The 12,994-nt window shown below is 36.0% G+C and overlaps 1 protein-coding gene across 8 annotated transcripts in view; it reads right to left on the reverse strand.

Moving 5' to 3' along the window:
* Positions 1 to 12,994, reverse strand: part of ENAH (ENAH actin regulator) — a 128,693-nt gene that overhangs the window by 22,365 nt on the left and 93,334 nt on the right. For all 8 annotated transcript variants that reach the window (XM_074351682.1, XM_074351679.1, XM_074351678.1 and 5 more), the window contains one exon: positions 177 to 481. In XM_074351682.1, coding sequence (XP_074207783.1) covers positions 177 to 481 — 305 coding nt within the window. The remainder of the gene's footprint in view (positions 1 to 176; positions 482 to 12,994) is intronic.

A 12,994-nucleotide genomic window follows, 5' to 3' on the forward strand; every position in this document is an offset into this window, starting at 1 on the left:
AAAAAGAAAATGTTCAAGTAGCAACTGCTGCATATTTTTTTCTAATTTCAAATCATACTGCTTAATCCCAGGCATCTCGAATGTGAAATAGTCTTCCCAATATACAACTACACAAAACGCCATCCGCCATCCAAGCTCAGACATCAGGAACACAGAGTAATTTGTCCACTTCTTACCGGCATTTGATATTCTTCGTTCTCGCTCCCATTCCAACTGCTCCCTTTCCAGCTGCTCTTGTCGCTCTCTTTCTTGCCTTTCCCGGTCCAGTCTCTCCAGTCTCTCGCGCTCCAGTCTCTCGCGCTCCAGGCGATCCTGACGTTCCCTTTCTTGTCTCTCTCTCTCCAGCTGCTCCTGTTCGAGTCGCTCCCTCTCCAGCCTTTCCCTTTCTAACCTCTCCCTCTCCAATCTCTCCCTTTCCATTCTTTCTCTCTCCAGCCTTTCCCGCTCCAGCTCCTTTTGTCGTTGCTGTTCTTGTAGTTGCCTGAAATTAAGAAATTAAAAATACACAACTATGGCTACTTGTCATTAAAAATCTATCCCTTTCACAATGATCCTATGTGAACCTTATTTCTGATTTAAATACAAAGCAGTGTAGAGGGTGCTATCAACATCTCTCCTCCCACATGAAGAAAGATTAGTCAGACAGAGATGACTTACATTTCATACAAATGAAAATAATTTCTCCTATTAGGACCACTGTGGGCTGCTTCACCACATTACACTAATGCCTCACTTTATTCTGTTCTTTTCATGAATAAAGTGTTGCAAATAAATGAAGTTTCCAAGTAACTGAACAAATCACTTTAATGACCAAGACATTATTTGAATCATTTAATGAAAAAATTTCTAAATTGTAATTACCTTCCTGAAACATAACATCAAATTTTCATAGTAACAAATTGTACTTTATCATATTAGAAAATACAATGGCTAGTCACAGCAATAGCTCAAAAGTTTGGTGAATGAGAAAGAGTTAAGTGAGAAGAAGAGAAACTTTAAATCACATTAAGTCATATCCAGAAGTCACTATAATTAACATTTTGGCATTCATACTTTCAGACTTTTCCTTATGTAAAAATATGCATATAAACTTCAAAAACCAAATAAAATAGAGTATTTCCCTACCACTCTGAAATCTGTTTTCTTCTCTCCCACTTGATATATTGTAAAAGGTATTCCAAGGTACTAAGTACAGTTTTGCACCTTTACTTTTCATGACTGTTTAGGAATCCAGAGTTTAAGAGGTCTCTCCTAGTATAAGTTAGGCTAATAGTATTACTAATACTACAACAAATATTTATCTTCATTTTTCTTTGAACTCTTTTCTAACTGCTTCTTAAGTATCACCACTAACACACAGATTTGTGAGATGAAAAGATAAACATCAAGATTTTTGATACATGGTCCCAAATTATCTTCAGGGATAGCTGTGCCAATTAACACTTCCCAGCAGCCCAATAGTATATGAGAATGCCCACTTTCCTTTCTCCTCACTGACACTGAATACCATCACTGTTTTTAACCTTTGCTAATATGACTGGTATCACATAATAATCTGCATTTCTTTGATTACTTCTGAGGCTAAGTACTTTGCAGTTTGCTTACTCATTTTTGTATTAGTATTGACTGCACATGTTCTTTGATCAGTTTTCTCTTGGGATAGTTAATATCCCATATTCATTTGAAAGAGTTTTTTCTAAATTAAAGATAATAACCCTTTGTTACACATATTGGACATACACACTTTAATTTTTATTATGGTTTTTTATGTCTTTGATTTTAAGTTTTATTTTGTAATATGGCTTTTAATTTTTATGCAGGAAATCTAGTAACATTATTCCTTTAAGTAATGTGCCTTTGCTTTCCTTCTTAGGCAGCCCTGTCTCACAAGAGGATTATATAATTACTAATACTTACTTTTCATGTTTTTATTTTTCACAATAAAATCCTTAGTTCATTAGAAATTCATCTTGGGTTTGACATGTGAAGTAATGATCTACATCACAGCACCTTTTATTGAATAGTTTACAGCCCTAATTTAAGATGGAACCTTTACATGTGTTGACTGTTACCGAACTTCCAGAATGTTTTGGAGGATAGATCTATTTGTTTGGCATGGCACCAGTATCTTGATACCTTGATAAATTTACCCTTTCTGCCAAGACCAATCCTATTAATAGTTTATTAAATCTGAAGATCAACTAGAAAAACATTTGTATCTTTTTGTCTCCTTATTTAAGAAAGTACAGAATGTCTCAATATTTGCTCATAATTCAATTAAAAATCTTTACCTGTAGGACTTCAAACACTGACTAAGAAATCTCTGTGATTATATTAAAACTTGCAGAAGCCTACTGTATGTGGTTCTAGAATAAGTTGCTTTTTGCCTTCCATACATAACATAACAGAGCTGGAAAATGTCTCCAAATATCTACCTGGACTTTGATTATTTTGCTGTAAACATTAACTCTTTCTAAAATTAAAAAAAAAATTATACTCCTCTTACACATAATGTATTTCATAGCATTGTGGGTAAGATGAAAATACTGACAACTAAATAATAAAATCAGATTTTTAGGATATAGTACTGACTTCATTATGCTATTTGATAAATTACTAGCTGCCAAAGTTTCTGAGGGATAACAATATCACTATAGGAAGGAGGGTAAGAAATGAGGTATATTCAGAAGAATATTTTTAATAACAAACTAGACATAAAGTTGTTATTTTTGGATAACTTACATCTAATGAATAAACTTAGCTAGGGCTTATATTACATTCAAAACACAGAACAGGCAGCAAAAAGTAAGAGAATTTTAAATGTAATACTCTAAGCAATCTATTGGGTCTAGAAGACAAAAGATACACCCATATTATTCTTATCAGAATATATTTGAAAACAGAAGCTATGGGAAAGTAACTCTGGAGTAATGAAGCTGCACCAGATCTATAATAAAAAGATCCAGTTTATTAGGTCCATTTACTTTTCTGTGTCATCTCTTTCATTTTATCTTATCAAAATAATACAAGCACATAGTTTTTAAAGTTTGTAACAAAAAACAGCAGTTCATTGCTCCAGCCATCTCACCCCAGTTTCTAACATACTAGAGATAATTACTGTCAATACTTTTGACTGTTTCAACTTCATATATGTCAACTGACTTACAAGAAGACGTCTCTTGTAACTCCCTCACCACACACAGGCTTTTCCAAATATAGTCGTGGGAGAACACTGGTTTCTGGTTAAATCAGTATTTAGAGTTTACATTATTAATGTGATAATGCAAATACTGTTCACAGCTGAACAAGTATTCTAAGCCTACATTTCATTTCTTATCCACGTTCTTAGTGCCCCCCCCCCAAGTTAATGGCTGCTTCTCTAGACCATATAACACTCTTTAATATAAAAAGTAAGTTTAAGGCATAAAGTAAAGTGTATCTGAAAGAATAAATAATGGCATGACTTAAAAAAAGTGTTCCACATGTCATAATAGTCTAGGGTTTTCAGTCTATAAGAGAGCACCTACTCATGTAGGAAAAGAGCATACAATGAACGCCATGTTCACTGATAGGTGATTGAAGTAGGCAGTTCACACAGCTGCAGGAGATTCTGCTGACTATATTATTTTCTTGATTTGAAAGTACGAAAGATGCAAGAAAGGGAAGTGTTCAAAGACTCCAATTTTTAGCCTGCTCACTGAAAAGAAGCACATCTAAACATATTTCCCAAAGTTGTGTGTCAAACAGAAAACCCAAGGCTTACAAATCTTTAGTGGAATGAGTAATTCCCACCTAAATTGGGTGGTATATTTAAATCTTCCGACTTTCATGTTTTGACTTCTAAAGCAAGACATTTGTATATCTTTTTAGGGGAACAGTTTCCAAATTTATAAACTCTGCTTTTCTTAGAAATATCACTGCCAACTCACATACTGGAAATGCACATGACTTTTTTCCCTAGAGTTCTGTCTACAAATGACTGTTTTCATTTGAAGACTTTTTCAAAGTACAAGGGCCCTAATTCTGAAGTATGGAAGAAATCTGGAAGACTAACTTTTAAGTTAGGATAGGCATTTTACAATAATTTGAAAGTTTGAGAAAAAAATTTTTAGAAAAAATAGTGCAAAAGACTAATCTTACAGCCACCAGGAGCATTTTTAAAATATCAGAAATAATTCTTCCCACCACAAATACCTACTTCTTCCCTAAAAAATTTATCCCCAAATGTAAAGAGATGCACAAAGCACTGAAAAGCAATGAAATTAATATCTCTTTTACATATTCAAACACATATTTAGTTGATGTTAACTCAAAGACTTATTTTTCTTAGAGCAAGCAAAATCTATATAACAATTTTAAAGCACATTTCATTCAGCCTTATGTATAACAAATAGTGCCAGGTGAAGAGTGATTTAAATTTTGACATAATGAAAGAGGAAGGCAGACTAGGAAAAATATTCTGTGATAATAATATTTAGTAACACTTTAATGGTACTGACATTTGTCAGAAAATAAGACTGCATCAATAAAATGTGGGTGAAATACTTCTCTATTAGTCAACAAATGAAAAATGGATAAAACTATACAAGATAATTAAGTTTTAATATTACCAAGCTCCTGAGACAGGAGACAATACTTACAAGAGAAGGCGGTCAACTCTTGGTCCATCTTGCCTCTGAAGGCTAACTGAAGGGCTGTACACTTTCATCGTTCCAACTCCCCTCTTCTGTGCTAGGGTTATTATTCCCCTTTTATAACTTACAGGTAGTAGTTGTGATTTGCAAACTATTTATAGATATTAACTAAATTAAGTTCCATGTTGAGACTAACACAGGACTGACTCATGTTTCTTAGAATATGTTTTTTCATCACAGTCAGCCAAGGAAGCCAAATTAATAATATGAGTAGGAATCAAACACTGATATTAATAAATAACACACAACATATGAATAGAAAACTAAACCATACTATCATCATGTTACTACAGCAAAGGTACTGGACTAACAAGATTTAACATCTAAAGTAAATGTTCGTTTTATTAACTCAATTTTACCCTCCTTAAAAATGAAAAAATTAAACTATAAAATATGTATATAGCTTAAAAAGTCAAATAGTATCACAAAATTTATAGCAAAACACTAATCCTCTTTCCAATCCTCACCACTTCTGATTCCTCTCACCAGAAGCAACTACTTTCAACACTTCGGTATTTATCTCATGTTTCTAAATACAGTAATTTGTTTAGAACTAATACTTCTTAGTTTTCAGATTTATAAGTTATCTACTGACTTCTACTACAAAATGATTTAACTCTTACACCCCTAACCCCTCAAAACCTTTCCCTCCTCATTCTCCCAATAATATCATGGATGTACTTTGGATGTATCAGCATTCACTTAACTTACTCATGGCTGACCACATTTACTTTTTAGAGCAATTCCTTTCTTACTGTGTTAAAAATGGCTACTTTTTTTACATTTGTTTCTTTTTCTTGATACCTACCCATATTTCACCCCACATGCTCCATCAGAACTGTAAACCCTCTCAAAATGGTGAAACATATCAGCTGATTCATTTTTTGGTTTATTTTGTTTTTCCCTCAGAAACTCTGGTCTATCCTGCCTCTGAAGGTTAATTGTAAGACCACACACTTTCATCGCTCCAACTCCCCCACTTCTGTGCTAGGGTTATTATTCCCCTTTTATAACTTCCAGAACTGCTAGGTCCTGAGGTTTTGCTTTCCTCATAGTCATCCTGGGAATTCTTTCATCTCTTTCCTAAGTTGGATTCCTTGTTTCTTGGCTCCTCCTATGGTTTCATCATTCTTGGTTTACTCTCATTTTAATAGAATACATCTTCTAGTAGCTTCCTAGGAAATTGTGCAGAGGGAGAAGTTTTACACTGGAAGTTTAGATTGGAAATAATTTCTCAGCAATCTGAAGCTCCCCCTACTTTTAAAATCTCCTATCATAGTATTCTAGAATTCCACAATGATATGCCTTGGTGGTAGGTCTTTTTTTATGTTATTTCTACTTACTAGGCTGCACACTTGGTGAGTCTTTTCAATCTAAACCAGGGGAACCTGGCAAACTACAGTCCAAGGCCTAAATCTGGCTATACTGATCATTTCCATATTGTTTATGGCAAAGCTACAAAGGAAGAGTTGAACAAATGCCAATAAAGAACTTGTGGCACACAAAGTCTAAAATATTTACCATCTGGCCCTTTTCAGAAGAAGTTTGCAGATGTCTGATCATGATCAAGTAACTGAGTTCCAGGAAATGTTCTTATACTATTTATTTGCAGAGTCCATTTCTTCACATTTTTGTTATTTTTCCTCCCTTAACCTCCTATTATTTGCTTGTTGGACCTCCTAATCTGATCTTCATATACTATCTCCTTTACAACTATTTTCAGGGCAATTTCCTAACCCTTATTTCTCAAACCTATTATTAAAATTAACACTGTTTTAAAAAAAATTTCTAAGTACATTTTCTTATAGTCTGAATGATTCTTTTTTAGTAACTACAAATGTTTACTTTATGAATGAAATATATTTTCTTAGTTCTCTGAAGATATTATAGTGTATTTTTAGGTTTTCTTCTACTCCCTGTTATTACATCTATTTCCTCCAATTTCAACTTTTTCTGGCTGTTTTGACCTGTCTTCATGTTATAGAAGTTGTCCTTAAAGGTCTGATGATCCTTGGCTGTCCATTCATATTTATATGTGGTACTAAAGCTGATCAGAAGCCCTTAAATAAATGAGTTTCACTGGGAGGACCTCGAGTATCAACATTTTTGTCTTTTTCTCTTGGCCAAGCCGATTTTCCCAAAGAAGGCTTGTCAGGTTTCTTACCTGAGTCCTACAGGTCTGGCTGCCAAGGTCTGGGAACTGAGCAGGAGAAAGGGATCAACTTGGCTAACTTTCACTAATTGCTCTTTTTAATGTGGGATTTCACCCACACCCTCACAGCAGTGCCTACTATACCTCGGTCTAGATCAGGACTCAGCAAACTTACCGTAAAGGGCCAGATAGTATCTTTGCGCACATTCTTTTTTCTTTAAAAAACAAAAACAAAAACAAAAACAAAACAAAAACCTCTGCAAAAATGTAAAAGCCATTCTTAGCTGTTAGTTATGCAAAAACAGGCTACAGGGCTGGACCTGGCCAGTGAGCTGTAGTTTGCTGACCCCTAGCCTAGACTGCTGTGCTGTCCAAAATGGTAGCTACTAGCCATATGCAGCAACTGAGCACTTAAAATGCTCCTAGTCTGAACTGGGATGTGCTCTAAACATAAAAACACACACCAGATTTTTCATACCTAATATGAAAAAAAGGAGTGTAAAACAGCTCTATAATTCTGTATGAATTACCTACTGAAATATTTTAGATATACAAAGTTAAATATATTATTAAGCTTAATCTCACTCGTTTCTTTTAAATTTTTTAAAAAATGTAGTCACTAGAAGACTTTAAAACGACATGTGGTTTGCATTATATTTCCAATGAGCTGCACTGGTATAGAACATGTCTAAAAGAGAATAAATCTCTAGTCTCCTGCTTGGGTGTTGTGGAGAAAATCTGGATATCTAAACACTCCTAATAAAGACTTTTTCCTTTGCTTTGCTCTTCCTTCTCATGAAGGTTGGTAATTCTTGGCATTCCTTGGCTTGTAGAAGCATCACTATAGTCTCTGCCGCCATGTTCACATGCTGTTCTCCTTGTGTCTCCATATGGTCATCTGGCTTCTGTAACTTTCTCTTTTTCTTATAAGGACATCAATCAGACTGGGTGGTGGGGGTCCCACTCTACTTCAGTATGACCTCATTTTAACTAACAAGTCTTATTTCCAAATAAGGTCACATTTGGAGGTAGTGGAGATTAGGATATATCTTTCCTGAGGGACACAATTCAATCTCTAGTATCACTCATCAATAAAATTTTAGAAACCAGACAGTAGATGGTCATTTCTTATCCTCACATTGTGTAACTGATGCCCCTAAAGTGCAACTGATGTTCCTCAAAGTGCAACTGATCTTCCCAAACAAATCAGATTCTAAATATGTTAAACTTTTAAGTAATTCCTTTCCTTTTTGTAACTACAGTCAGAAGCCAAGAAAAATAACTTTAGGAATAAGAATTTTTACCTATTGATTAAAATAACCCATTTATGATTTACAGTTCTGAAGAAAACCCTATGGAGTTTATTATGCACACCATACATATATATGCATACGTATACCGGAGGAGCACATCACTCACGTCATTCTCCTTCTACCCCATTCCATTATTATTAGCTCACCAAATACAAATCATTTGCCAGTCTTTAAAAATCAATTAATGATATATTAGGTATAATAGTATAACAAAAATGTAACATCATTTATTATAATTTAAACTTTATACTGAAAACAGAACTACTAAAATATTACAGGTGAATATTACAATGCAAATGAATATTCTTTTTCACTACATTTTCTAGTAATGGCACAAAAAGAGCCAGCTAAATAGCCAAAGTAATGACACAATTATTCAACTTATGAAATAAAAGTTGTCCTTGAGGGTATCTTATACTTCCAGGAAAAAAAATCAGGCACAAGAAGATTTATTTTTATATAAATAAGTGCATGAGATAAATTTTGAAAATATAATTTTTACTGGGAATCAAACTTCCTACTAGAGCGTGCTGTACATCCCTCTGCCATTGTGTTTTCTAATCTACAAAATTAGATCCAGCCATGCAGAGCTGCTGTCTGAGATAAAGTGAAGACCAGCACTAAGTGTCTATATAAAATTTAGTGGCTATTTTGGAGTTTTGTAGTATCTTTTTCCAACAATCTTTTAACCATAAGCAAAAATAGATCGTTTGGGAGGTAGGTCAAAGGAAATTGGCATGTACCTTTCTTGTAACTTGAAAATACTAAAGTGTTAAAAAGCAAGAAGCCTTTTTATTATATGACAAGTTCAGGAAAAGAATATTAAAAGGCAATTTTATTTAACTGCACTATCAGTCCTGGAGGGGGCAAGAGGGGCAGTGCTCATGTCACATGGTTGGTTTGCACTCCCTTAGCCCTTACATACATATATACACATTCATTCATTCATTCATTCATTCATTCATTTATAATAGAGGTACTGGGGATTGAATCCAGGACCATATGCATGTTAAGCATGCGCTCTACCACTTGAGCCACACCCTCCCCGCTGAGGTAATTAAGATTTGATTGATTGATTGATTGATTGGATGCCCTTACACACAGACTTTTTCTGCCTGGAATGCTTTTCCACTGTATGACTACAAACTCCTACTTCACTTCCTCATCAAGGCACAGCTCAAAGAGTACCACCCCAGGAACGCCTCCCACCATCTCCCAAATAGCACAGACAGAAAAGCCCAGACAGCATGGAAAGAGTGTGTATTATCTTATTTAATGGTCCCAACAACCTTATAAATTCGTATTTTCTGTCTCTTAGGCCCAACACCTACATATAAATGAATTTAGTACCAAGAACTTCTTGGCTTTTTATTCGAAACTTAATTCGGGTCTCTACTCTCAAGCAGCCTATAATATTCCCTGCAGAGGTAAGGCTCATATACAAAATAAACAACAAACAATAAAATACAAAAGGGCCTGTGATTAAGTTATAGGAGTTCAGAAAAAGCCATTCAAAAAGCTGGAAAAGAGTCTACAGAAAAATGACAACACAGAAAGGCTGAGAACAGCCTGTCAGAAGAGGTAAATGCTACCCAGAGAAGCAGAGAGGAAGAAACAAGTATGCTGTACAGACAGTCCTGAGAGAGGAAAGAAATACACACAGTGGGTTCTTAAATATCAGAGAGTTAAACTGGATGTGATGAGAGTTGGCCACTGGGAATGTGAGCAGAGAAGTGACAAGACAGGAGTACCTGGATCCTTACTCAAGTTGGTGTATTTGAACAGTCAAACTGTCTCCCCCAACTCCAAGATTTTACTGGAACTCCAGAAAAATAATAAAAATGTGTATAAACAAACCCATTACAAAGTAGAGAACTGTGCAGAATGGTCTTCAGTAGACCAAATTTGTCATTAAGTTTCTGGAAGACAATAAGGGCAGGGAGGAGTTATATGTCTAGAATTCTTTCCCAGTTCCTATGGGAAAGTACATCCAATTATCTATTCAACATCTCTACTTGGAAGTCCAATGAGCGTCTTAACATCTTCAAAATTCATCTCTGATCTGCCCCCAAAAAACCTGCTACTCACAGCCTTGCTCATCTCAGTTAATGGCAAGTCCGTCCTTTCCACTGGCTTAAGTAAAAAACCCAACTCCTCCCATTCTCTCACCCTCTCGCATACAATCCACCAGGAATGTTAAGAATCTATATTCTCACCACTTCCATTACCTGGTGGAAGCCACCATTACTTGCTGCCCAGTTTACTTCAATGGCCTCTTATCTAGTGTTCTTGCTGGGTTGTTATCACAACCCTGTACCTACTTCAATTCGTGTTTCTCTATGGTTTGGTCTTAATAGGGCAGCCGGACTAATTCTGTTAAAATGTTAAGCCAGATCATTCCTATCAAAATCATCCAATGGTTTCTCATTTCTCTCAGAACAAAAGCTAAAATCCTTCACAATCGTCTGCAAGGTCCTGCATGACCCAACTCATTCCCTCCAAACTCCCCCACTACTCTTGTTCTCTCTGCTCCAGCCTCTGTGGCCTTCTTGTTCTTCCCTTTACACACGCGCACAATCCCACTTTCAGGCTTTGTGCTGCCTGCGCCCTCTGCAGCACTGCACTTACCCGGACACCCACTAAGGCAGTTTGCTTCTTTTCATCTCAGTAAGATCTACTCTGACCAACCGATTTGAAGGTATAACCAGCACTTCCCCTTGCCCCTCTGTACCATATCCTCCCTTCACTCAGCTGTATCTTTCCCCACAGCACTTACCACCTTCTACTACCCTATGTCACGTTCACTCTATTCTCTGATTAGGGTGAGGCTTTTTGTCCGCCACTCCCCACCCTGATATAGTGTAAGCACTTAGAACAAAGCACTTAGCCTGGAACATAACTTGATTGAAGACTGGAGGCATCCGAAGTCCAGAATACATACTGAGAATGGCTGAAGCAGACAAGAGAAGAATTAACAGACACACACACTGTCTGAAGAGAACGCACCAGTCATCCCTCTGCTTCCTTCCTAATGGATGGAATGGCATTAACCACAGAAGACTGTTCTCTAAACAAACTGAAAACGCTGCGTCAGGTGAATTAGGGCATCTGGGGGAAATGAAGGCAGCTCAGCTTTGTGGGGCTGAGGCCTGTCTGCTCCCTGCTCTTGCACCCGAAAGGAGAGCCTGTCAGTCTGTATGCCCAGCCACCTGCATAGACCTCCCTGGCAGCCCTAGGTCTGGGAAGAATGCTGTCCGTAGACACCCAACCCCCATGGTGGAAGAGCAAACCCAAGCTAAGTATTGACATCATTCAAACTCCTTTTTTTAGAAACAAAGGAGACCACTGAAGATTACCAGATATTTGTGTAAAATCAGTAAGGCAAACAACACCACTCTACAGAAAGGAGATAATTCGAGCAAAGGAAGAGGAACAAGAGAGACTTAAGAAATCATGAATTTAGAACAGGCTGTTTTGGAAAAGGAATAATAACCCCCCTACTAAAAGCTCTTGGAGAATAAAATTAAATTATAGAAGATCTACTACTGTGCTGTCCAATTAGGTGGCCATGAACCATATGTGGCTCTTGGACACTCATAATGTGGCTAGTCTGAATAGAAACGTGCTGTAAGTGTAAAATACATACTGAACTTCGAAGACTCAGTATGAAAAGTAGAATGTACAATATCTTAACAATTTTTATGCTTATTTCATGTTGAAATGATAATATTTGATATAATGGGTTAAATAAAATGTACTATTAAAATTAATGTCACCTGCTTTTTATTTTTGCTAATATGGCTACTAGACAAATTTTAATTAAATATGTAGCTTATATTTCTACTGGATAGTGCTGGTCTAGAATATATGATTTTAAAATACCATCAAGAATACAGAACAAAGAAAGAGGCAAAAAATGAGAAAAGATAAGTATCATAAGGAAATAACTCAGAAGGCCCAGCATTTGACCAGTAGGATCCCCAAAAGAGAATAGAGAAAATAGAGACAAAGAAATGGGTAAAGAAATGAAATTTAAAAAAATTTTTTAAGAGTTGTGAATAACTTCAAATGGAAAACAGTCCACTAAGTATTGAGCTTAATAAATGGGGGGGGGGGGGACCCTCAAACCAGAAACATGACTAGTCATATCTTTGTGAAAACTCAGACTGTCATGGTTAATAAGGTTTAAAAAGATTCTAGGAAGGTGGGGAAAGGATCACCTACTAACATAAAGACAAAGATTTAATGGCAGTAATACAAAGACTGCAAATGTATAAACCTTGAAAATGGTATGCCTGCCAAAACTAGGTAGTAGATGGAAGAAAGGGACAGGGAGGACAGCAGAACTACTGCATTCCTCTCACAGAGTGACGAGTTAAAGAGATATTGCCCAAGATTAAGACACAGGTTCAGTTTGAAAAAGAAATCAGAAAAAGAACCAAAAACAATAACTACTCGTAATTGGCAGGGGAAGTGAAGAATTCTTCTAGTAGTCAATAGCTAATATCTGTAATACCATTAATCAAGAAACAGAAATATAAACATACTATATATTATTATGGAAGAACTCATCAAAAGTCCTAAGAGTCGAAATGGGTAAAAGCAATTAAATCTGGTGATTAATATGAGAGGAAGGCATACCTGTGTAGCAGATTACCCTTCCCCATTTTCGGCCTTCCTGTATTGTTTGTGCAAAGAGTTTAAGAAAAATTAATCTGGCAGTAATAACGTAGGAATAGCTGAAAGGGATCTAGGTTAAAGACAGAAAAACTAGAAAACTACAGCAGCATATCAACGAATAAATGCTGGAGAAAGTTATTAGTAATGAGAATGTC

This window comes from Camelus bactrianus, chromosome 23, assembly GCF_048773025.1.
Source record: "Camelus bactrianus isolate YW-2024 breed Bactrian camel chromosome 23, ASM4877302v1, whole genome shotgun sequence".
In the NCBI taxonomy this organism is placed as follows: Eukaryota; Metazoa; Chordata; class Mammalia; order Artiodactyla; family Camelidae; genus Camelus; species Camelus bactrianus.